This window comes from Apteryx rowi, unplaced genomic scaffold, assembly GCF_003343035.1.
Source record: "Apteryx rowi isolate R43461 unplaced genomic scaffold, aptRow1 scaffold_93, whole genome shotgun sequence".
NCBI lineage: Eukaryota > Metazoa > Chordata > Aves > Apterygiformes > Apterygidae > Apteryx > Apteryx rowi.
The window spans coordinates 1,459,027-1,486,181 of NW_020451238.1; the positions used below are offsets into that span (position 1 = coordinate 1,459,027).

Below are 27,155 nucleotides of genomic sequence, written 5' to 3' on the forward strand. Positions count from 1 at the left end.
TTCTCTTAATGTTTGTACTAGGTTAGTTACTGTACCAATAAATCGGAGAATTTCTTTGTCAAACATAAGGAAATATCAGATTTTAGCGGCATCAGCTCAAACTTTGTGAGAAACTATGCCTGTATAAACACCTTCAAAAAACATGAGAGCATGACCCAAACCCAAGAGCACAAAACTGTGGACCGAAGATATTGGCACGCTGTAGTTTTCACTGAGTGAGCAGTTAGAAAGCAGAAGAGACTATAACCACTCTCTAACATGCCCATTTGGCTTCGGAAGCTTTGCCTACTCCAAGAGTTTAAGATGTGCCTCTCTTTCACAGGTAGCTGAGCCCTTTAAGCTCAACTTTAAGGCAAGTAACAGAAGGTAACTCACCACCTTCCAGCTCTGGAAACTGCTCGAGGATTGAAAATTGTTTTGCCGAGCATAAGCCTTGCATGCTAGAAAACATCACTAAAAACTACTCATCAGAGCTGGCAAGGACCTACTAATCTGCTGCAACAAGCACGCAACCCCCTGCTTTTTTGATGTGTCACTTACCACAAGTCAGTTCCTAGCCCCAAATCACTCTCTCTGTGATGTCTTGGCAAAGGAGACAAGATTTGCTTTCATGATGCAGAAGCGTTCAGAAGCTGCATGTCTGAGTGCACTAAGAGTAGAACTAGGATAGGCAAGTGTTTTGCCCAGAAGACACAGAAGATCAGGACCTATGGCTGCCCAAGCTGTTGGATTCTGCAGACAGACCAACCTGGGAAGCCTTAATCACAGTACCCTACTGACTTGCCACAATTGCTCACACACTCAACTTGATGCTTCAATAAGGGAGTCCTGACTCGCAACAACCCCACCAACATTAAGTGCCTTTTCTTTATTTTTTCCTTTTTTTTTTTTTTCTTAAAACCTCCACAGCTTAGTAAAGATGCTTGGGAGATGTGCAAGTCACCTCCTAGGGAACAAAGTTCTGCAGTTATTTGCCATCAGAAGTCTCCTCCCTCCCCCATGTTATCTAGCCCTCACTGGGCCAACAAATTCCCTTCTCCTCTTCACAGGAGTCCTGCAACACCCTCTCTTCCTTCCACAACCATCTCTCCCACTAGAAGTTCTGTAGATAAAAATCCCTTCTACCCCAGCCCTTCACTGGCAGATTCCTTCCAGCTTTCACAGTGGAGCCAACAGGAGAACAGGAGGTCACACAAACCTGAGCCCTAAAAAGCACTGCCTGCCTTTAGCAGGGGGCTCTAGACCCTACTGCAGCTTTAGTCACACACACACTGCCGCTTTCCCTTCTTTACATACAATCCCTGCTGCTAAAATAAACTCAACGTTTCCTGGTTCATTCACCCACATCCCAGAACAGCTCTAACAGCCCAGATGCATCGCACCAACAAGGGGAGAGGTAAGGACAGGTGAGGGCACATATCCCATCAGGGCTTTCCACAAGTGAGCTTGTGGCTGCAGATAAGAAGGGCACTGGATATTTCACCAGGTTCAAATCTCTTGGACTTTGGCTGGTGGGCTGATACAAAGTGACAGTCTCACATATAGTCACCTCCGCCCCCAAATATTTCCCTTGCTCAACATCCAAACAACAGTTTGGGAAAAGGGCAAATCACTGCAGTGCAATTGATGGGTTACTGGTTATTGCTACATACTTGGGAACTAATCATTATTGTGAGGCGTGGAAAGAAGGGGGGGTAAGACGTGATTTCCAGAAGTCTTGGCACATGGACTTGATGTTTGACCTCTTTGTATACCATCCTTTGCTTTTCTGTAGCAGTAAACCATGTCGCCATGAACACGGTACCCAGGAAAACAAAGAGGAGCAGTTTTCTACAATGAACCCGGGCAGCCAATTCCATCTAACCTGACAGGGAAGTCTGCTTATCGCAGGATGCAGTATAAACACGAAAACAACTTTGGGGGAGAAGTAGGATAGGGTCTGGATTTGCTTCTCAGATACTCCTCAATGGTTTTAGCCTGGCCCATTAATGACAAAGGCCAAAGTAGATTCCAGTCCAGATTTTGAGCACCATCATAGTGCCCCACTGAGAGCCAGGAGATACCTGGTGTAGGAGGTCGTGGACTATCAGCCTCTAGTCACATCACTTCCCCCCTGCTGCGGTTTTCTCTATTAACCTCTTGCTGGCTTTGGAATACTTGTACAATAGCTAAACCACAAAGTCTTAGCAGAGACTCCTTTCAACAGTCAGGTCTTTAAGTGAACTTTTGCTCAGACTCCTTTGGTAAATATATGGATTGAAGTAGATCAGGGACAGACTGACAGCATGGCCCTTTCTCTTACACAGTTCTAATCAGCTACAAAGCAGGTTCCATTGCTAATTACTGAATGTTTTTAAAAAAATCCTTTCATATACAAAAAGAATACACCAAGTACATAACCAAAAGTGATATAAAACTCTTCTGTGTAGCTTGGTTAAAAGGGTCTCCGCATATTGGCAGAACAAGTATGAAAAGAGCACCATTGATAGAATATACAGTCAAACTATGTATCTGGTTTCGTTGCCACACTTTATGTCTACACATAGAGAGACACTGCCCCGACACAAATGCAGATAATCACAGATATATCTCTTTGCTTCCCTTGATCCGCTGAGCATCTTTGGCTCAATAGGACTTTCATGCAGGTGAAAAGACAAATCTTTGCTATCTTAGTTTGCTCCCAGCAACTTCACCTTCCCTAGGATCCAGAAGCGACCACTGCAACATGCATGGAAGATGAAGGTCAGGAAAGGGAGGGGGTGAAGGAGCACATGTATCATCCACATCACTGACAGCTTCTGGCATCAGTCTTATTCCCTGAATCAACAAATGCTTCCTTCTCCTGCAAACTACTTAACATGGGTTCGTCAACCTATCCTCTGCACAACAATATATATATATAGATATATAGATATATAGATATTTTTATTTATTTATATATATGTATTCATGTCAAATTTTTAATATACTCAAGAAGATACAAAGCTCTTGGTACTTGCCTTTTTTTAAAGTTTTTTAATTTTTTACAAAAAATTTAGGTGTTTACTATTACAGTAATATTTTGTGGGAGGTGAGGTTGTTGGGTATTTCCCCTTTTTAAGTACAAAGGAAACGGCAGGCACTGAAAACCCCAAATGACATTTGCCAGATTAAAAAATGTGCTTTCCAGTCACACCGTTTTTAAGAGCTTGTTTATGAGTAAATGTGGCAACCAAAGAATAATGGCAACCTAACAAAATCAGCAAAAGGCGTCTGATGCTACTAATGAGACACGCGCTTCCTGTTCTCATCTGCTGCCCTTCCTTGACCAATGCCTGGAGAAAATCAGTGATCTGAAGTCATTTAGTTCACAGCATTTCCAGATACTGTATACGCAGAGTATGTTCTCATGAGGTAAAAATCCCCCCTTACAGAGAGCAGGCCTCAGCACCTTAGAGGAGAACCTTTGCACATGCGTGATTTTCACACCAACTGAAATATGTAATCTCAAAACCACAGCAACACAGAAACCATGATGATGATTTAAAAAACTCCAAGCTAGTTCCCTTTGTGGCATTTTTCATCAGGATCTATAGCTCAAAGCAAACATGGATCCAACAGTGATCAAGTTACCATCGAATATAAATGATAGACCCATCWAAAGTTTATAGCGTGTTCAAAATAAAACATTCTACAAAGAAGCTCTCGTTTTCTTCCAATGTGTTAACAGCTATGGCAAAAGAAATAATGTTAAAGATTAAATCATCGTCAATGCAACACTGGTACGTTTAAAATGTAAAARCTCCTTATTGCAATCTTTGAGAAAAAGAAAATAAAAAGCCAGCCAACTCCATTTCTCAGCAGAGATTTCTGAACTGGGGACACTGAAACCTTCAATAAACTATTTTTCATATGTGGAAGTAAAAACAGAGCCATTAAAGAATTCAAATGGCAGAAGTATTGTACACCAGATTATAATGATAATATAGCACTGTGATTGATATAGCTTACTCTAAAAGCAGATTATACAGCTTGCAATTTTGTCATCTCCTCTCCAGTTCATTCAACCAGCATTTAATAGTTTTTGTTCTGTATTTTCTCCTTTGATTGAAATCCAACATACCCACTCAACATTCCTGCACTTCCTGTGGAAATAATGAAGAAAACCTCGACATTTGTCAAAAAGCCTTAAAAATGTTGGATTCACAGTTCAAAAAAAAMCCAAAACCCAAAACAAAAAGAGAGCCCCAAACCAGAAAAGTGCTATTATCTTCATGACTACACCTACGATATTTCAAATATTCTGCAGTATCTCTTTCACTTGTGAAGCTGTCCTCTTTGCTGCCGCATGACCTTCACTTCTCATACTTGGCACCATCCACACATAAGAGTCATCTAAGAAGGCAGCCAGCTAGATGGAAGCTTGGATTCTCTGTTCTTGCTTGCTTTCTTCTCGCAGGAGAGGGAGGGAGAGGGAGGCGGCTATTTCTGCTGGGAATGTAACTGAGTCAAAAAGCAAACTGTCTCGCTGTAAGGCATGGTGCTCCGGCGTTGGCGATGGCAGGTGGCTGTGACTTCTCCGCACGCCCTCCTAGAATCTGCAGCCTGGTCAGTGATGCAGCGCCCTCCAAGTCAATGGCAGTGGTGACTGATGAGATCCTCTGTGTCGGTTCAATGGTTTTTTCCCCCCTCAATTAAAAAAATGTGGTTGGACTCTAGCCCTGCAAAATAAAGTCAGAACTGATTAATACCAGCAAGTAGCATGTCCTTGGTGATATCCATCACCCACTCGTAGGGCAGTGGCTGGAAATGCCAGCATATCACCAACACAGGGAGTTCCTAAAGGGGTATGGACTGGGAGAATGGGAGCACAGACTTCGTTTCTTAAAGTCTGTATCCCACCCATAAGCCTTCACTACTAAGAGAAAGAGTGCAGGAATGGAAGTGTACAGGCACTACGCACATACCCTTTGGCTGGGTCAACAGGGCCGACCACACACTGCAGACCAGCTGTGGCAAGCCAGCAGCGCCAGGGCCAGCTCTGTGGCTACGTGAGGGTACCTGACAGCGTTGTGATACTGCTCTGGCCAGRTGCTTCCAACCAGGAAACAGAAACAAGCTGTAAACACTTGGCACTTACACTATACTCTTAAGAAGAAAACAAACAAACCCAAAACAGAGGGGTTTTTCCTTCCCACTAGTGAAAGTGATTTCCATGCAGCATTACGCAGGTGGAAGATGCTCCACATTTTGGAAGTCGAGCCTTAAGGACCTATTGTCCACTCTGATAGGAAAGTTGCCCAGTGCCTTCACAAGAGTCACTAAGATATTTCTTTAGCCATAGCCAGGGGCACAAAACYGGCTGTTCCAGACGTCAGGTCACACCTGATGGAGGGCCAGAAGGTATAACCAGSGTAGAGGGCTGTCCAGCAAGACAGCAGGAGACAGATTAGCAGCAGCAGGAGTGAAGAAAGGCTAGTGACATTACTAAGAAGCTTGGCACATGGGGAAGGCAGAGAACTAGAAAGCAACAAAAAGGTGCCTTTTTTTTTTTTTTTTTAAAGCAACAGAGAAGGAGGGAATTGGGAAGTGGGAGTTGTGGTTCAACTTTTGTCATCTAACCAAAATCATCCACCCTCATCCCCCCACTCTTGCAAAGTAAATCTGTATGGCCACCACCTTTCCTGCAGATGGGCCGGGGTGTGTAATTCATGGGAACCTCAGGAGACATCCATAAATAGTCAAGGATATGCTTTTCCTTAAGTCTCAGGCTAATCCTTGTAATCAGAGGGAAAAAAATGGTTGAAAGCGGGATCATACTATTCAAATTCATTCCCATGGCCTAGTAGCAGAAATCTTTCACATTTCAGCTGACAACCAATCATTCAAGATATTAATTTTCTGTCTGGTTATTTGACAGGTTATTTAATCAAACAGCAGTGTTTGATTGCATTTCACTAAAGACACACTGAACAATGTAAACACCACTCCTTCAAATGCATTTTCATTTGTCTGGGTCTGAAAGGACCCAGTTAGCCTTAGAGAGATTCCACAGTGATACAGATCATGCACAAGACAAGTTAATCACTAGCACCAATTACCATTAAAAGAACCTACCATGCATGCAAATTAGACCCAGGAGTCAACAGGCTGGGGTTTAATGTCACGGGCATCCACCAGATTCACCGAAGCCCTATTACTCCTGTTAATGTTTTTCCTATTTGTGTCATTCTGCAGCACAGGGTGAGGAGTTAAAAGCAAAACAGAGCGGATTAATCAAACAAACAAAAACTCCACCAACAACAAGTCAGCTCAAAGGAGCACAAGGAAAAATTAGTGGTAGAGAAAGAAACAAGATCAGCASAGGCACAATACTGATGAAAGCATTTGCAATAGCCAAAAGGCTGCCATCATTCCCTGGCATCATTATTCACAATTCTTGGTCACTCTTGCAGCCTCAGAGCCATGGTTATTGGACAGTTCACAAGCCAGAAATCCCCCCMCACATATTTCTGTTTCACAAGACAGGGAGAAGGAAGGCTAGCAGCTACTCTGGCTTTGCCCAGCTGAGAGCATGCCAGTGCATACCTCAGAGGCGTACACCAGACTCAATTCAGGTTATCGCCCATCCTTGAAAGCAGGAGGCAGCACAGGCTATGGGAGACATTGCAGAGGTGAAACATTTCTTCTCCTCATGAAAGCAAAGCAACTACCCACTGGACCTCTCTGGGATGTGCTTCACTTCAGACATGCACTGGGAGTTTGCGCTGCTTGGCGTGATTTTGAGGGATGATGTATTTGACCACTTTAATGAATTACAAGTGGCAAAAATAACAAGCACTTGTTAAGTCTCCTGCCTTAGCTTATTTTCCTTAGAAAGACATTTTCTGTCAAGTTCCTATTGATCAACTTCCATATATCACTTGGCACATTCATTCCTTAATATATATTAGAACTGTGATGAGGGAACTAGAAAGTTTTTCCTATTAACTCTGGATCAGGCAGAGCCATCTCTTGCCACATCAGAGCAAACTGGGAGCAGCACTGAATAACTTGAGTATCAACTCAATTGTATTGGTTCCAAAAACAAATGAAGGGGGCACAACCTCCTCCAAGTGGAAAGGTGAGATTTTGCTTCTCTTCCATCTTCACTACACCTTATCATGCATAAATGAATCTGGAAGGTTCAGACATAAAGGTGATTGCTATTGGTTTCCTTTAATAGGCAGTACTACAAGTATAGGCTTAGCAAATGAGGTGCATGAAGACTAAACAGGAAAACTGTAATAGCTGTTCTCCTGCAATGAGCTTTAAGGGTGGTAGAAGCCTCCTAAACAATATATAGCATTATCTTCACCTACTTATAGTATTGGTCAAATGAAAAAAGAGAGAGGGTGAACTGCCACTTGAAGCACACAGGTCAGTGTCTCAGRCCAGCCACGTCACTCCAGACTGTTCACTCGGGGCCTGCTCATAAACAAGCTCACAAGGTTTGGCGCTGTGGGCACTGTGTAATCACAATCAGTGATTACGTTAATGAAAAGTCTCATTGGGCAGCCTCCAACAAGGTGCAGCTAAACCCAAAGCTGGCAAATTGAAAACAGCAATCTGTGCTTAGAAGAAGTGCAGCTGGATTGAAGCCATTCTCCAGGGTATACCTTCAGGGAAAGGCAGGACACAGCAGCTAATGCATGACCAGACAAGTTAATACAGGCTGACTGAGACAGCAGGACATCTTCCTAGTTCATGATCTATGGAAAGATTTTTCTCCAAATCTCATTTTTATTCCCTTGCTCAATACAGTGGATTTTCCTTTCTGACTGAAGCTTAATTGTTTCCACTGAACATGAACCATGTGGATTTTCTGATACTATCAGCAAGGTGCTGAAGGTTATTGAGGACGGCTTTCTGCAGAGTAACAATAGTGTTTCCTATCACTGACTCTTGCTTCACTGAATCTTTTTTTTTTTCTTCCCTAGAAATGACCTATCCAGGGGAAAAACACAAGTTTGTTTTGAGGCCAGGGAGAAGTGACGGCCACAGCAATGTTAGAAGCATTAAGCAACTTACAAAGTGGTCTACTGAACAGGTACATCAATGCAACAGAAATTATGCAAAGCCCATTAAGCCACATTTGCACACAGCCCACAGTAAGAGCAGCTTCGTGAAGGAAGATTTTTTAAAATTAGCAAGTTGCCTAAACTTGCTTTTATAAGGCACACACARAGGTATGCATGTCTCTCCCTCTCTCTCCATCTCCACAGCCTGATGCCCATGGTCCAYTCAGGACTGTGAGTGAGTGCTGGGGAAATGAACACTGTGCACCACGCCGCTGTACACAGACACACAAGCTCACACCTACTTCTGATGGTGAAAACCAAAAAGGAGAGTGACTGCTTGCAGTGACTATTCTCAGAACAAAGTCTGAGCAGTTACACTCTTTCGGGCTAGGGAATGTCCCTGGATGAAGGTGGCAGAACACACACTATTTTTACAACCTCATCCTTTTACAGGAATATAGCCATTGCAGCATTTGCTTCCACACTGCAAAAGCAGCATCTTGTTTTTATTTCTAATCAGCCAAGCGATCAGTTATGAAATGCTGCCTTTATCTTTAAAAACCCTTTACAGCCCCCTGGTGAGCAACTAGCACACATTTCTTGTGGAGCACACCAGGCTCCCTTTCTTTTAAAGGCACCAAATAGTGTTCAGCAATAAGCAGCAGCTCACTTTTAAAGGTTCTTTCTCTGAGGCATCCCCGGTGTTATCACTGGTCTTGTATTTGCGCTCCTTGTCCCGGTGATCGATAGTGGAGTACCCATCTGAGGAGGAACGATATGACAGTCAGGCATGCAGCACCACTAAGAGCAAAACCAGAGCTGATGCTAGCAGTATTCTTCAGTGAAGAAACAGGGAAATAAACCATCAAAACTTGAAGATGCTGGCAGCCTGCTTTTCACATGCTCTGAAATTTTTATCAGCTTAAAACAAAACAGAAAAGCCCTCTTTTTGCATCACTGCCAGATGCTGGTGCTCATTAGTGAGCAGCACTGTTTTCATCCCAGCCTGCTGCAGTTCTGTAGTGTGCCCAAGGAAAGCAGCAAGTTATCAGCTCATGCCCTGTGGCTAATGAGCTTCAAATTCAGCTCAAATCTTCTGTTCCTTGCTTAGCTGCCTCATTAATTGGCTGTGTTCATTCTCCGAATGGTCCTGCAGCATGTTCCCACTCTTCCTGAGCCTGAGTACTAGCAGGACATGACAATAATTTGGAAGAGTCTTTTCCAGAGCACTGAGAAAAAGGGCCAGTCAAGTTGGAGGGGATCTTGATGCAAACCCTGCTGTGCTAGGCCTGTCTCTCAGTACAAAGTAGCACCCGTTGGTGATTTTTCTCCTGACAACTAAGAAATAATATGAATGCATGATTAAAATGGGCAAGAAAAGTGTGAGAGAAATAGTATAAAGAAATAGTTCTAATTATTTCAGAACCTTTGCTTTGAATCATTGTCAGCCAATACAAATCTTATTTTCCTGATRCATCAAATTTCCCTCAATATTGGTGACAAATAGACCCTCTCGTGCTCTGCTTTGATGGCATTGTAATCTGAAGTAAATGACACTCAAATTTATACTTCCCAGTAGGCTTTTGTTTCCCCTATGTAATTAAAGGATCATTAATGTTTTCATGTCCTGACAAACCAAATTCTTAGAATAGCTCAAAAAAGTTTTACATAAAATACCAAAATGCTCTTCCCTTGGTTTACTACCTGCAACAGGTCATCTAAGAAAAATACGTCATGTTTTTTGTGGGGTTCCAGAGGCATAAAGAGGCCCTGTTTGCCCACATGATGAAAGCACATGTGGCCAGAACAACTTGTACCAGTCAGTCACAGAGCAGGGCTCTAAATGATGTTTATGCTGGCCACAATCAAGTTAGTTTTAGAAGAGCTGAAGTTCTCCTACTTGTCTTGTGAATCGAAGCATGCACAGACCTGTCACAAGTACTCAAAGTAGCTGTATATTTAAGACAGGTGTAGTAACAGATTCCATAACCACGCTGCCTAAAAATAACTAAAGCATTTTTGAGTTATAGCAGTAAACAGATCTTAAAGCTTGAAAATCATTGCTACACAGAGCAATGATTACTTACAACTATTTGGTGTCAATGAAGATACCTAACATTCTTGGCTGTTCCTTTCAAACAAAAAGGAAAAAACCCACCAGCTGCATCCAGCCACCCAGCCAGCATTCCTGGTGGAACATATGACCAATAATTCTCTTTCAGATGACAGGCACAAATACTGTTAGTAAGTCATATGCTGATCTAAAGACACATCATTCATTTGGGAATCAAAAGTTCACATAGGTATGTATTTAAATGATAGAAACATGCTGCCTCTCAGAAATTCAAACTCACAACTGAGAGGTAGCTCTTTACAATCAAATATTAATTTATGCTCACAGATCACTTTGTAACAGATCGCCCATGATGATGGCACTACAGAAATGCAGAACATTTTTAAAACTGACAGGATGTAAAGGGAAACCTTTAACCTACCACCAGAAAGCAATAGCTACTAAGGTGAAGTATGGCAGCTGTGATACTTCCCAGGGAGCAAGGTCAGGAGTAAGGACTGTAATCACAAAAAATTAAAAGCACAGCAGTTCTTAAATACTATTTGAAAAACAAAAACAAAACAAACAACCTGCTTAGCCAGGACAGCAGCAACAGGAATGTTAAGCTTTTGCCAAGTGCTAGGAATCTAACAACAAAAAAGTCAGGAACTTTGGTTTTCAGATCTGCGTTCCAAGACGTTTTGCAGTTCATGCTGCCAGCTTTCTGTTGTGTGGTCTGCATGTTAACGGTGCCACACAYGTCAACACTAAAGGGTTACGCGTTGCTAAAAACCACACACTGTGCTATGACTGTGTCAAGAYAAACAGCAGCAAAGATAGGAAGTGCATGATTTGACCTAATAAAATGAGAAATATCTTGAAGGAGTCTGCACTGGAGAAGTAATACCTTAGTGCCCAAGGAGAGTAACTTTCCAATGGAATTAGTGAGTACTGCTTCTTCCCTGTTTCTGATTCATTCTAAAAAAATTATCAGTATTAACACTGTTTCTATGGAATGAAGGAGACCTATGCAAATCGTGTTGCTCCAGAGCATAAGTGCATTATTCTGAATTAATACAATTCGATTTACAGACAGATTTATATTGTTCAGAGGCCCTCCCCATTCTGAAATATGAAGGTTTTTTCATTTTTCTAGTTGTTCCTTGGCTTGTTTATTCCTCTCTTAACCTTCTGCTTGTCGTCTTCTGTATCGCTTCACTGAATATCTCCCATTCATGCTGTAGTGAGGGTGGGTTTTTTTGTCATTGCAAATTACAGGACCAAAATGCCTGCTGCCTGTCAGTCCATCTGTGCCCTCACACAGCTCTCAACTTATTACGATCCAGCTCCAGTCCCTTCAAAAAGGCGGAGGAGAAAGAAGTCATGCCTGAAGATGGGGATGCAGGACAGGGACATCTGAACCATGCATCTCTGGCCAGAACAATTCTTGTCCGACTGTAGGTTAATTAAGGCACAGATACAGATTTACACAGCTCACAAATTTGGCAAACAGCCTCAAGAGCACAGACCTGCCGCTTCTACAGACAGCTCAGTCGCAGCCCCCCTCAGGCAGCGCTGTGACAATAAGCATCGACGATCTTCGGATTACTCTGTGCAGAGCCGCTTGTCTGGAGCTGACAAGGTCTGACGGACCTGAGCGCTCTCCGCGCTGGGCTGTCTAGCACACCCCACGGTGACTCATAATACATGGGTTTTTCCATCACTCACGATATCCGAGCTCTGCCCAAGCCCTCCCATTGCTCCAGACAGCAGCAAGCTGACTGACCCAGCACTGCCCGTTGATGGCAACATGCCTTTCTGCCTCCCTAGCCATACTGATGCTGAYGGAGAATTGATTTCCTTTACAGAGAAGGATGACACCACAGCATTRGCAAACAAGCCGAGATACCAATAGCAAGTTTCTTTTGGCAACTTAGAAAGAGTGGAGTCGACATGGGTTAGCAATAAATACCCAGGGAGCAAGAGGGCTGAACCCTGATAAAAAGAGGCAACAGATGAAAGGCAGCAAAGATGGTGATGTTCTGGAAGAAGCAAAGCCTCCTGTGTTGCAGGGGAGCAGGAGGAGCATGTCTGGGCCATCAGGGCCCGGCTGAACGGATGGGTGCCTCTAACACGCTCATCGTATGGAAATGCAGAGTTCTGCAGGGACACAGTCTAATGCGTTTGGTTCTGAAGTGTGCTTGCCTCAAACTGGTGCACCAGCCGGATAATTATGCAACCTGAAGGCAGCTGAATTAAACAAAATAGACATCAGAAAGCTGGAGGCAGTACAGATGAGAATTCTCTAGAAGACAGTGAATATAAATCAGAAAGATCTTAGGGCAAGTGAAATCAGGAGGAGAGGAAAACAAGGGAGGAAAAAAAAAAATCCAATGACCAAAACCAGGGTACAAGACTTTCTACAATAAAAAGAAAGATATTATGAGCTGGGATGCTGAACTCCTTTCTCAGGTAGTTTGTCATGTATTTTCCTGGCAAACATACATGAGGTCAGTCTCTCCTAGAGGCTCCGCTTTGACTGGTGCAGAGTACATAGGGACACAACCAACCTGTGCTTACTGGATGTAAAAGCCTAGAGGAATGCATGCTGATGTTCTGTTCCTTATGTCTGCAACTTTGCTCCAGAGCAGAAGAACAAAAAAACTTCGAATAAGACAGTCCACAATGTAGCTAAATAAGAAAATTTATTTCAAAGAGCTCCTCATGTAAATAAGCCCCTAAGACAAAAAATACACAGTGCTTTGAAGAGCCTGAAGGAAAGAGATGAAGTACTAAGTTGTTATTCCAGTTCTCTGGAATTAAGGAGAGCAAACAGGTTAAATTGATTTAGTCCCTTCTCAGCTGACCTCTGAAGACACACTAAGTTCTAGCCCTATTGGAGTTAGAAGTATTCAAGAGCAGGGATCAGGAAAACTCGACAGAGATTTCACCTTCTAACAGTGATGAAAGGTTTGGAGAACAATGGCCCAGAGAACCTGCCTGATGTTGTACATATGCTCTTAATTTGCATTTCACTTGGTACTCAGAGCTGTACCAATAACTCCTGAAAGCATGAGGCAACGATTAATATTAAGACTACAATCAGCCAGCACTGCCCATACTGCAGCACCTGCTAGCACACAGCTATCCTGCCAGGCAATCTTCTCCGAAGTTATTTTCTTCCATTGTGAGGACAAATGTTTCGCTGTTCCCTTAAGCAAAGTACATACGGACAGCTGATTCATGGCAGGTGGGATCTCATTTTGCTGAGAATATGAAAGGTATTACATCCCTGTTATTCTAACTTTTGGACAGGCCTGGTTTTCGGCTAGGTTTTACTTGCTATTTTTTTCAGCTGCAATCACAAATAGTAGTATGTCAAACTGCTTGATTTGGAGGCATTAATATAGATATCTAAGTACAAATACTGTCAACTGGAGGAAGTAAAGCAGGTTCCCAGGGGACTACACACCACCTTTATCTACCTCAGTAAAGAAAAAAGCTACAAGTCAAACTGCAGAGCTTATCAATCTCAAAGCACTTCATGGAGACAATATGCATTTGCTCTCTTTCCAGAGGAAAAAACAGGCTCAGTTAGATGCAGGTAAAATTAAAACACCACCATATATACTAGCTTATTTTTGGTGTTACTATAAAATGCCTTTTAAAATCTTTTTCCTTCTGCAAAATACTAAATTTCTCTGAATCTCAAGACTTCCAGATCTGTATTGTGGTATACAGCTGCTTCAATAGCCAGAGACTGGAATGTAGGTTATGGGTTATGTCGGTATTTCTCCATTATATGCTTAGAGAAGCGGAGTAATTGGTGCATACACTGTACACGCATTAAAAAAAAAAAAAGAGAGAGAAAAAAAAAGACATCTGATCTTTTGCAAGGTAAAGTTCTGTTTTTAAATGTCAGCTTTATCCATTTGAAAGAATATCACCTAGAGAAATAGCTGAACTTTCCTGTGAGTGACAGTGTGCTCTACTGAAACAGACAGGGGGGTTGATCTATGACTGAATTTACCTGGGCCAAGTTCATCCATAGGTATCATATCACGACTCCCAGACTTCTCGTTATCTATAAAACAGAAGCATTGAAAGTATTTGCATTACATTTGCTTTTTTCAACACCTGGTAGTTTTAAATTAGTCACAGGAACAGAAAAGCCCATAAAATACTGAATGCAAAGACTATTGTAAAAAACTATTCAATTGCTATTTTTTCAGAAAGGAAAGTTTGACTTAAGCTCTCCAGAAAGCATATACAAGCCTTACATTTTTGCACTGCAATATGTAACTCCRTCTCTCTGAGTGATAACGGAAATATCAGATCTGCTTGTGACTACGTAATGCTATTAATGAGCTTCTCTCTGGGCCTCTCCAGAATAGAAGGGAAAGAAAGCAAGTAAGGGTGCCGCTTCACATGACACACAATCCAATCCAGCAGCCTGCTGAGCCAACAAAAAGCTAACCCACAAAGAAAACAAATTCTTTACTGTCAGATCAGCAAACTGATCCTAGCCATCCCTCTGTCTGTATAATTTGCCAGATTGGATCAAAGACAGGGAAGGTGAGGTAGAAAAAACAGGCAGGGCAGAGTGGGGCTGATGCATTTGCAGTAATTGGAACTTAAACCAGGTTAAGTGCAACATGACAAACTCTGCCATAGCAGACCAGAGATCTCTGGAAAGAAATTTTAACATCTGATTGTTAGAAACCAGAACAAGGTTCAGAGACAAAGCAATCATAATGAAACTAAAGCTGGAGCTATACCAGTGTTTGTATGGTTGTGTCAAGCCTGACGAACAAGCCCAGTTAGGTCTAGCTAGCATTTGGATAAAACATCTCCAGTGAAAACCTGCATGACAGATGAAGAAGCACTGCCAAAACATGTATTTAAAAAAGGAAAACAAACAAAACAAACAAAAACCACCCCAGTACTGAGTCAACGCCCTAGGKGTAAGCTAATGCTAAAGGCCAAGCCCACTGCCTGGCCAAAGGCCGGATTTATTAATACATAACGTTCTCAAACATGGCTGTTCTCGTTCTAAGCAAGCTCTAACTCACACCTATCCCAAATACCCCCAGGAAGATTTAGCTGATTAGTTTGTTTTTGCAACTTGTATGTAACACTGGTAGTGTGCCTTTCACAAATGAAGGAATGCTATCTATATAGTTGATAAAACTGATCATTTTGGGGACTGTGGGGTAAGAAGCACCACATAAGTAATACGCTTTTACTCTATCACTTTCATACCACAGATGTGGCAAATCCAAAAAACAAGCAAGCAAGCAAACCGCAGCACAAAAAGCGATAACGAGCAGAACTGACCTTGACTTTTATCCACCAGAGGCAAAGTGCTGTCGTCATAGCCAGACCTGCCAGCGGTACCTTTGGAACCCTTTGGAGCTGCAGAAACAGACTACGAGACAAAACACATGCAAAGAATTTGCCACTCTGGCAAACGGAACAAGAACAATAAAGCAATCGTATGGAGTGAGATTATGGAATGATACTAACCCTCCCCCCCCTTCTGCCAATAATATGGCACCGGGGTATTTTCATACAGATTTGTTGATGGAATCTTTTTCTTGTCATCTAGATGGCTGCATTGTTAGCCTGCAAAAAGGAGCTCACCCTTTCACAAGGAAAGGTGAGGACGTTACACATCAAGAGGAGGTGGCTGCCTCAGGCTGCTAGATGGAATATGTTTGGAATGATACACAACTGAGAAAAAAACATGTTAATTCTTCCTCCAGTAAAGCAGGGAGGGCATTTGGCTTATGCAAGGTGGCATATTTCCAAAAGCAAAGCAGCTACGTTTCACAGACCACTGAGAAACATACCCAGCAAGTATGCATGAAGCTGGGATTGAATATACTATAATACACTGTTCTGTGACCTAAAAGAACAGAATCTAAGCCCCCAATCTACCAGACATTAATATTAACTAAGTWAGGATAAGACACCTTCCACTAAACCTAAGACCCAACATCTCTACCTGAAAGTGTGACTTGTTCCACCCATCCTTCTGCAGGGCATTTCGTAGCTCTTTATAGCTCCAGATCATCTGAAGAACGTGAGATGCTGCTTTTGTTTCTCTGGGAGACTGGCTGATTTGCAAGATAAAATTAGAGTCTCAAATATCAAGAAATACAAGATTTTTCATATGTTGACCTCTTTTGCACTAAAGCAATACCCGGGAAGTACATAGTGACCCTTGGCCTTGTAGATGTCATTAACAAAAAATAGATTTCATCCTGCTTTGATTTATTTGGGGTGGGGGTAGGATGGAGGGGGGAGGAAAAAATTCAGAGCCATTTTTAAAGTCTTCACCCTAAGTTACAACTTCAGAACTTAATGAAGTTGCTTCATGGTTTAATTGTTTTTACAAAACAATTTGAGTCAGCAAAAAATAAGTGATTCTAATCTAAAAATGAGCTTTCATTCATTTCCGAGTAAGTCACTACACAAGCACCCTCTATAAAGTAATAGAGGGCTAGATTCCTGGCTGGCTCTCATATTTCATAATAATGCAAACCAATGAAGTCTTCAACTATTCTCCCAGGAGTTTGCTGAAAACACACCTGTAAATAAGCTCATTTCTAACTGGCTGAACTATACTTAACTTAWACTTTTTTTCTAAGCCAGTCAGAATACAGTTTTCAACATAACTGCACAGTGAAAATTTGTCACTTTAAAACTACCACCATCAGCCTCTCAGCCAGAATGATTAGTGCACATCACTAACCATTTAACTTACATGAAACAAAATTTTGTAACTGCTATTTCAGGAATGGAATGCTGCCACAGATAAAAGGTCTCCCGCTCTGAGAATAAAGGTCAGGGCTTCACAGCAAATGACGACTGCTAAATGCATGCATGTTGCTAAGATGCATCAGACAAGGAGAAAGCATGTCCTAACATCACAGGAGTTTTTATTCACCCAAGTCTTTTCTTCGGCCAATTAAACCTATTAAATGTGTAGACTGATAATGTGTTTTTACTGCATATATTAGTTGCTTTAGTTACACCTCTGAAGGGTCAGGATGCTTGTATACTTTCACAAAGCAAAATATTGCTGTTCGTAGTGACATTTTCATGTTTGCAGCGAGTTTTTGTGCATTTTGTTTTCAACTATCACTTACCTTGACTTGCTGATAGCTACCAACTTCTGAATGCCCTGCGTCTGGATCAGAGACCTTGCATTTTCTGAACTGTCAGTAATGATTTCATGGATGGTATTCAACACCGCAACCACTGTATCCTCTTCCAGGTTCTTTGAAGACCTCTGCTGCCTGCTGGGCAAGTTTCTTACCAGTTCACCCATGGCATAACTACCTAGATAAGGGGAAAAGATACTATTAGCTGTTAGTCAGCCCTAATAATTTCACCTTCCCATTCTGAATTCTAAAATCCAAGGATGTTTGTCAGGTCAAAAGACATTATAACAAGTTTGGAACCTCAAGACTATAGCTTAATAGTATATTTATTATTAATTATTTCAAGGTGATTTAGAGTTGATATCCAAGACAAACTACTACATCATGAATGCTAAAATGTATTGAGGGGAAAAAGAAAGTTTTCAGTCTTTACCGAAAATTTTACAGCCAACATCTATCATACTTTGCAGTGCCTGAGGCAAAAAGCATCCAGTAGCTGCTGCTAATGCCACATTTTCATGCTAATACACGCGCACAGTTTACTCAACTTAGCCTTGTAATAGGCCTTCTGGGGCAAGGTGTGCAGCCATGCATCTATTAACCTTCCCCCAGCAAAGGTAAGAGTTTTTCCTCCTGGGTGTAGTTAGCCTTCACAGTATGTAATACTGGAGAAAAACCAAGGAGTCCAGAGTTTATCACTCCCAGGGGTCTGTCTGTACCATTTGCCTAGCTACACCTCTGAACTACTAAAAAAGAAACCTGGTGTATTGAGGCGAAATTGCAGCTTGCTATTGATTAGTATCAGCCTGCTATTGATTAGTGAATGGTGGCCTTAAAACGTGACCAATACTTCCTGGCCTGACAAGGTCACAGTTTAAACAAGCACCTCAGTTAAATGCACAGGCATCCAGAGAAAACTCAACTCACAGCTGAACCTTTCTGATTCCCACTTACGTGCAGGTGAATGCACCTTTACCCCCTTGGCTGGGAGCTAGTGAGCACTGTGGAAGAATCGAATTTGAAGGAGGAATATCTCAACTGTAAGCTGGCGAGTGTTCAGCTTCTACAGCAACTACACTGCAGAAGAATGAGAAGGGAAGGAGGAATTCACCGGGAGTAAGAAGGGACAGCTTTACATTCAGGTCCGTTGTGCTTCCCTCGTGCAGCTCAACAGGTCAAGGGGCAGACTGCTGCTCCAATCTACATGGGAGCCACTGTAGGCGACTAGGAGCCCACGTGCCATGTCAGCCAGAGCTTAAGAAAAGGCAAGCAGCCTCTTAACCCACCTGATCCTCTGCACACCCATACACCCTCTACTGCAGAGATCTAAATCTGTTTTTACTCCCGAGTTACACAGATTTCCCTCAAACCATGGCTTGTTGGAAAGGGTTGGAAATACATTCTAAGATGGCAACCCTCCAGCTGGTGGCTACACAGAGTAGTCTTAGATACTGCTGATGGAAATTGCATACAAAAGGAATCCTACACCAAGAGAGAAAATGTGAGATCTCTCATGATCTCTCTCATGTATCAAAAAACCCCACCTGGTAAGAAATGATCAGAAGATACCTATAAGATCTTTATTGCGMCGATCCATGGAAAGGTTTCTCAGGGCAATTGACACAGCCCTCACAACCTTGTCGGAGTCAGACTGGAGCAGCTCCACAAGCACTGGTAAGCCTCTCTCCTTCCGCACTGTTGCACGGATGTACGTGGACCACTGATCAGAACACACAAAGGAAAAGAAACAACAGAAAGTTTAGGGAATTCATCTACCCACCCTTCCCTTGCTCTTGGCATTTCTTTCAGTGTTGTAATTAATTTTTTTTCTGCAAAGACTATTTGGTTGTGTGTGCTGATGCATCTACAACATTACCCACCATCCAAGTTCATCAAGCACCAAGGAAGAAAGGATGTAGAAGTTCACCCTATAGCAAGCTGCTGGGGAAGGAGGACAGAAATAGAGAAAAGGTGCATCATCTGCCAGCATCTGTTCGGTACACACCTCAGTGAGAAAACACATCCCTCTGGATTAGAGGAAAGAGGTCACTCAGAAGGAACCATGAAGCTTCTAAAATACGTTACCTTCCCCCACCTGCAATTACATACTTTTATTCTGTTTCATGATTGATTTTAAAATATACTCTATTCAAGAGAGCTGTGAAGCACCACCCAGCTGATCCCCAGGCTGCTGTTCAGTTCAGCTTGCTGGGAAGTTCTAGGAGTGACCAAGCACGCCTTTGTGAGAACAGTTCAATTAATGATAGGGATGCTTCAGAGAGGAAATTAGCAGACACTCTGGAATGCAGTTTCCTGAGAAATCTGACAATCCAATGAATTAAATATCCAGGACACTTAACCATCTAACAAAAGGCTTAACCACTGCTGCATCCATTTGGCAAAGTGGCTTAAGTATTAAAACCTGCTCAAGTTTAGGTCATCATGAGCTCAGTGACATTCCTGCTGCACAAACACCATCTGTCCAGAAGACACAAAGCATCTCAAGTGGGGAAATAAAATGGAAATAACAGTCTGGGGTTCCCGCAGCCCCTCTTTTTAAGGGAGAAGCAAACGCACAAAGTAACAGTGCACTTACAATGGCACGTAGCTTTGTTTTTAACTAACAAAAAAGAAACAAGAGACAGACTGAAGAGAAGACTGCACTCACTGTCCAGTTCCCAGCACTGAGGTTCTGCAAAGCCCCTGCTGCAGCTTCTAGAGTGTTAAAATTCTGACTTTCGGTAAGGATGGAGAGGTACAGCCGAACCACATCTGGCTGGTACAGTAATTCAAAGCCTGCAGGTGGGAGAAGAGGAGAACAAAGAGAACAGAAACCAGAGAAGGCAATGTATGAGTGAACACACAACATACCTTTATTTAACAACATATTTAACAACAGCCAAGAGAAAGCTACACCACAGAAAGGATTTCTGCCATGTTCAGGACATTTTAGCCACACCTGTTGAAAGCAGTGCATACAGGAATTCATCCAGAGGACGTTCACCTGCACTGAAGGTCCCTTTGCTGGTCTTCAGGTTGACAGTTCTCTCTCTGCTGAAATCTGTGCTCTGCTACAAACCTAACTAGCAGGCTGAGCACGTGCATGTAAAAACAAGGTGACAAGAGGCCAGGACTGTTTACAGGAATGCTTACTTTTCATCTCCTGACTTTGTGCAAATTTAACTGACATTCATTTTTTTCATTCAAAACAATCTCAGTAGCTTTACAGACACAAACAACATTGCCAAAGAGAGCAAGGTATATGGTCGTAACATCCACCCTCTTCTCACATCTGCCTGCCAAAAGAAAGATGCAAGATGCCAAAGTGCCTAGGACGCCCAATTTGAAGCGGCAGGGAGAAACACTGACTCCAGTTCAAATATTAGGCAAAGAAATGCACCAATGTCATATCACACCAGGAGACCGCAACAGACCCACACGTTAACAAAACAGCCCCAGAGCCACTGCTTCAGCTTTGCAGTTTAAGCACGACAGGAATGAGAACTATTCCCATCTCTGCCATGCGTTTCCTTTTGTGATGCGGAGCAAGTTACTGACAGTAGCCTCTGTGTCTCAAATTCCTCATCCAAGGGATTATGATTTATCCATCTACCCACAGTAAAGAGGGGCCCCACCTTGGACAAGGAGTCCATGGTCCTAGATATGACACAACAGGAAAGCATTAGGTACTCTGCAGTGCTCTGTCTTGCCAGTTAACCAATACTGTATCTGGGTATGTTGAAAAGAAATGATAGAAAATTTTTTAGAATATATTATTACACTACATTATCTTTAGACTATACAATATTATTACAGGGAGCTATAAGTGATGAGCTTTTATACAGCACGGCCCTATTCTGTCATCATCTCTTTTCAAGCTAGTAGCAAGTTGTTGCATATTTTGAAGCAATTTTATCTATCTTTTTTCCCCCCACTAAGTGTGGCATGACACATTGCATTAATTAGTAAGGAAAGGCAATCATCCACTTAAACGACTTGCCAGCCAGATAAAATCTCAAAGTTCATGGTGCTGTTCAGATTGTTAATGAAAAATTAATTCCCCCAAAGTGTTTTGGTGAGCGTAGAAAGGCACAAGCAATCTATAGTAAACACAGACTCATCTGCAGTCACTGTAGCTGGAAAATATTTCTGGATTGATGGCTTTTGGGGAGTTTGCATTAAGCAAAATTCAGCAGACATTACCTGGAAAAGTATTCCTGGAAAAAAGAATGACATGAAAGAAAGCATGAAGGTGTGAATAAGCTTGGGGCACGGGGAAATTTGAGGCTTGTCTTAAGCAGAATAATTTTTCTGGACTTGTACACATGCAAAAAAATGTTTTTCATATAACAAGGTGCTATCCTAAAAGCATAGCATAATTCAAAGCAAGTTTTCTACTAGGAAGACAGGAAACCTACACACTCAAATCATTCCTTTTTCAGCACTTCCTCCTCAAAATCTCCCGTCCCTGTCATATACACGTTTTGCAGTGCATAGCGCAGACTACTGACTTTCAGACATAGCACATACCTAGAAGCAAGGAAACTGAACAATGAAATCCTATCAAATGGGGATTTTCTTGCAAAAAGTCTCTGTTGCTAAAGAGTATAAAAGGTGTTAAATGAAAGCCTTACACTTCATATACTAACTTTTTCTGTATTTTTCGTAATAGTTATTGCTGTGGGACTATGTGAGCCAAGATCTCAGAACTCAAAACCCTAAACCTTGTATAACACTAAACCATAAACACAAGGCCGTGTTAACCCCCTGGATACATGGYGCTTATTTGTCCCACTGAAACCAAGAAAAGAGATTTTGTCAGCAAAGGATTTCTCTGCTCCATGCTGAAAGACTGATGTGTGCATGAGGATCCATGAGCTCTGATGTTTAACACTTTCCCTGTTTAACTTCTCACATGCATCCCAGCACACTTGCATGCTTCTCAAACCACTGGATAATTAACCTGCTCCATGTCTGTGACTGGTTTTAATGCCATCACTTGCTTGTTACATGACACTCTACAGATATGTGCAAGCCACAACAGATGGCAAGTCCCACAGGCATCCTGCCAATCTATTCTACCTTCTTTCCTTTTCTCCAATGTCCTCTCCTTGCACTGGGATCATTGCCCTCTATATTGAATACTGAAAAAAGAAAAAAAAAAAAGCTGTAGTTACTTAATACATGAAGCATGAACAGTTGTATAGTTTTTCTCCACGCCGCAAGCATATCTGTGATTATTTGACTCCAACATGACCTTCAGATCACCTTTTTCCTCTGCCAGTTCACAAGGCGGATTGGCAATCTAAGAACACCTCAGGAAAAACACCACTACCTGATAATAAGCGTACACTATTCCTTTCCTTAACATTAAAAGTCAAAAAATCTCTTTATTGGAATTGGTTTATTAGAATTTTGACACTACTATTTTAATGAAGCTTTACTGAAATGTAAATCAGATCAGCCAAAAAGATGAAGGTAGGTTCATAAACAGGGAACATTAGTATAGCACATATATCACGCCTGCATTTGAGCTCAGATTTGTCTGTGGTTGAACAATAAGTAATTCTTTGGTCAGTCTTCTCTGATGGCCTTGTTTTAAATTTCCTAGTCATACTTTTAGCATACTTGGAAACAGCCCCACAAGTTCACCCTACCCTGTTCTTTAAGTGCAGTCTACAATTTGCCCTTTCAGTCAGTCTGTATGTTCTTTCTTGGTTGGATATATCTTCTTTAATCTCAGCCCCTCACTGCATATGCGGACTAAGAGTCCCACCATGGCAGTACTTCTGTACAAGTCCAGCTCTGCCAGCAAAAGGAAGGCAGGAATTGCTAAAACAAAGTATTATGAATGTCCCTCATGGACAGCTGCTCATTAGCAGAGATGAGAACCTAATAGCAAGAATGTTACTGCTGCACCTGAGGGTTTTTCCCCTCACTGACAACAAGCTGACACTTTTCATAAGCATTATAGTCCCTTAAAAAGAAACAAACAAGTTTTGTATTTTCTCCATCTGCCTCCTGTCCTAATGAATCCAGCTTTCTATTTATAGGATGCAATTTGTCCGAATTGTTATAAATTTCCTTCCAGTGTTATGTGGAGGCCTCACACATTTTTCCATGAAGCGCTTTAAGCACATTCCTGGGAAGCACAGCTGGTCTCACCTCCATTAAGCACCTGCTTCTCTTCTAAACTGATTTCCTTAATTTCAAGATCATCTTAATTATTTTTTCAGGTAATGCTACTTCTGTGCAAGATGTGGCTAATTGCTTATATCCATTTTTTAAATGGAAACGAAAAAAAGAGGGTCATTAGTAATACATCAAACAAAAAAATCCATTGTTCTTTTCTTTAGAAAGCTGTTTTAATTATAGCCCAGATTTAGCAGTGCCTAGAAAAAGGTTATTTCTGCTGGAATATATGAGACTTTTCCATAGGTTACAGATTTGTGCTGAGTTAGAATCTATACCGTTTCCTCCTGTAAAAGCAAGGGTATCATTTGTTGCTTTTTTCACTGCAAAAAGCAAAGCAACAAATTGGCTATATTAGCTCTTGCCTTTTAGAGAAACAGAAAATGCCTTGGGTGTTGATGCCACTGCAAATGTCTGGCATTTTACAACATCTGCAGCATCCCCCCAACCACTGGCATGAATGTGTACACAGAGAAAGATCTTTCACACTAGCCCCATTTTCACCAACATGCTGTAGTCTCTTCTTTCTGCAAAAAAAGGAAGACTAATTGCTTCTTTGCATCAGAGTTGCTCAAAACTGGCCAAGGGATCAGTTTTGTGTGAAGTTCACACTACAAAGAGGTGCCAAGCGGATTATCCTTTATTTGCCCACAGAACAGCAACAGCACAGACAGTAATTTCARTCGTGAACGAAAAAGGCCTGAGGAATTAACGGGGGCGATTCACAATCCCTTCAACCCTCAGTCTCTGTGCTGAGAACGATGCGGCAGCTACTGGATCATCTCCTCCACAAGCCTGTTTGCTTTCATCTTGGCAATGCCGATACAGTGCCTATACTTAGCTACATTCTGGCAATAACAAAATATTGCACCAGGTGCCTTTCCCCGATATGCCAGCTTGATCCCAAAATCTGACAACTCTCTTTGGAGCAAGGCTGCCAAATCTATTCCCCTTCACCACCCCATACCACGTAAGGGTTTATTCTTCCCTTACAGGCATGGCACATGTGCATGCTGGTCAGATGACAGAGTTCTTCTGCTGGAGGAGGTATGTGCAGCTGCATCATCCATCCTTACAGATACCCTTACAAAAACTCTGGCTTGCTGTTTCATAAAGAAGCAGATTTCATACAAAGCTGACAGGATGCTGTCAATGCAATGGGGAAAAAAAAGTCCATTAAGGCCTAGAAAAACCAAATCACTAAAATGAACTGTGATCGCTGCTCGTTCTTGCAGTGCCCACAGGCATGTTCACATCAGTGTTCTCATTCGGATCACTTTTGAAGCCAATTTCCCAACTGCCCCCACTTACTGCACTTTGGTTCCCAACACAGAGCAGACGCAACACCAACCGGTCTCCTTTAGGACGAAGCTAGACCAACAGGTGCACTCCAGGGACATCCCCAGCGTGCGCTGGCCAGGAACGGAAGTTCAAGTCACGAATGTGATCAGACCAGGACTAGCCTGGAGTGAGAGTTCCTGGCACATTCACGATGCCCATGGCCTGACACCCATGCTGACTGCTTCACTCCACCGATCCACCCTTACGGTGCTTCGCCACTTGCTAACACAGCCGTCGCCGTGCTGGCCAATTCAACGTGCAAGATGTGACAGCCACCAGCAGATGGAGCGAGAGGAGCCCAAACCGCAATTGCTCTGCAAGGTCATACGCTAACACACTTCGCAGAAAAAGAAAGCAGCTCCCTAAACAACTAGGAAGCTGTTAGCCAAGGTGTGTGTGTGTGTGTGGGGGGGCAAGAATCATGTCAATAAAAGAAATTAAGAATTTAGCTTAACGGATCTTGGACTCCTGCTCCCTTTCACCAAAGGGTTGGTAACTTCAGTACAAATTGTGTAGTTCATTGTTTGCAAGTTAAGCAGTTGTAAACCAGAGTTCACAACTATTTTCTGCAGAAACGTTTTCAGAACATAAGCGGCAAAACAGTCTAGCAGTTCAGCACCTCCCATCCCAAGAATGCCTCACCCCTCAGTACGGTTCCAAAGTAAATGAGAAAAATCTCATAGCAGGGGGTGTTTTTTGGTTGGTTTTATAAAAATGGTAATTGGCTCCTTAAAAAAAGACCCATCAGCTCCATTCCATCTTTATGCTGTGCTTCAGCATCTGGTGCACAAAGCAGCATGGATGTCAACATGGACTTGCAGGTTTCTTCTAATTGAAGCACTTAACAGTAGCACAAATACAGCCAGCTCCAACAGAGCCAAATGCATGGAGTGATCGATGAAAAATGCAGCCCAGTGCAGATAAATGCAGAATACTGAGTGTCATACAACAGAGGGATAGCAAACTGCAATGGATGAAGAAGAAATAAGAGGGGAAGGGTTTTTGAATAGTCTCTACAGCTTTCACTTCAAGGTACAGTGCACGTCAGGAGAGGTATTATGCTTAACTGCAGAGATTCAAATCAAGAATGCTATGTCCAACACTGAGCAGGAGCTCAGAAGACAGAACAGCCTTTGAAGAGTGCTGAAAAGAACAGCCAGAGTAATATGGGACACACAAGACTCAAATCAGGCATGCGGGAATGTTTAAGAGGAGTTTTTCTATTTAGAAAATGAACACCATAGTCTGTGACCTCTCCAACTCATCTACTAAGTCACACAGAAATTCTAAAATTACGCCAACTCTCCCCAGCTTACCACCTACTCCCACAAAGAAAGAAGCTATGTCATGCTTAAGGAGGGAAGCACCCCTCGCTTCCCCCCCCCCAAAGGATTCACCAGGAAAGTCACCCGCACTGCGAAGTGGGGAGGCATGCAAAAAGCCAACACGATGAGCTGGTGCGACYGCAGCAAAGACAGAAAGGCAACAAGGAAAGGAAACGGGAGGGCACAGCAGTGCAGGAGAAATAAGGACACCTGGGAAAGCAAACCATCTTTTGCTATTCCTATTATTCTTTACATTCCCCAAGCTCCACAAGCTGTCATCAGGGTAGCTCCTCTTACAGAGAGTGTTTTGTAAGAACACGTCCAGATTGGTTATATTCCACTTCATATTCAAAGAATATGTAATTTAACAGAGAGATGGCCCAATTAAACACAACCCATTGACCTTGTGCGAGTTCCAGCACTTCTGTTTTCTGTGAGCAGACATTTTAAAGCTAATACAGCGCTCTCTTTCCAAATGACCTGCAAGCAGCGTTTCTTCCAACAGCATTTGACACGCTGCCCAATAACAAAGGCTTTTTTCAAGTACATGCAGCTAAGTCTCTTGGCAACTGGAGATGTTTAGTTAACAACCTTCTCTCCCCTGTTCGCTAATCAGTAGCGAAGGCTCTGGAGGACCAGCACTTAATAAGGAACTGAATGTCGCTGCAGATAACTACAGCGCTACCCAATCTCCTAGTTTGAAAGGGGAATGTGATGTCCCCATAGGCCTGTTAGTGAAGGGCAGGAAAGACCCGGAAAGCAAGGCTGGTGCAGAGAAGGGAGAATTGCTAACGGTTGCTGCTTAGAGGAAGAAGCGGTCAGCTAGTGACTTATGGCACATTTAAGTATTTGTAGGTCACCTTCGTGGGGGTTGGCTGGTTGTTTTTGGGAAACACCATTGATGCAAACAACTTAACCTGCTTTGGATCCAAAGTTAACACTGAGCCCTTTGAGTGAATGACTGAAAGAGATGGTTCATGTAAATAGCTTTTTTTTTTCCCCCCCACAGTCCCAAAAGATTTGTATCTGTCCTTGG

General features: G+C 42.4%; 1 protein-coding gene across 2 annotated transcripts in view; it reads right to left on the reverse strand.

The window, feature by feature from the left end:
• Positions 1–2,194: 2,194 nt before the first annotated feature.
• The window catches only part of ARVCF (ARVCF, delta catenin family member), a 174,467-nt gene continuing 149,506 nt past the window's right edge, over positions 2,195–27,155 (reverse strand). Inside the window, exons 9-17 of one of the 2 annotated variants that reach the window (XM_026091942.1) lie at positions 19,930–20,057; positions 18,831–18,981; positions 17,247–17,439; positions 16,100–16,211; positions 15,430–15,520; positions 14,123–14,176; positions 8,710–8,801; positions 6,097–6,210; positions 2,195–4,700 (exon numbers count right to left, since the gene is read on the reverse strand). In XM_026091942.1, the coding sequence (XP_025947727.1) occupies positions 6,109–6,210; positions 8,710–8,801; positions 14,123–14,176; positions 15,430–15,520; positions 16,100–16,211; positions 17,247–17,439; positions 18,831–18,981; positions 19,930–20,057 (923 nt within the window). In that variant the 3' untranslated portion in view covers positions 2,195–4,700; positions 6,097–6,108. Of the gene's footprint in view, positions 4,701–6,096; positions 6,211–8,709; positions 8,802–14,122; positions 14,177–15,429; positions 15,521–16,099; positions 16,212–17,246; positions 17,440–18,830; positions 18,982–19,929; positions 20,058–27,155 lie in introns of those variants that run through there. The other variant, XM_026091943.1, reaches the window with a different exon arrangement.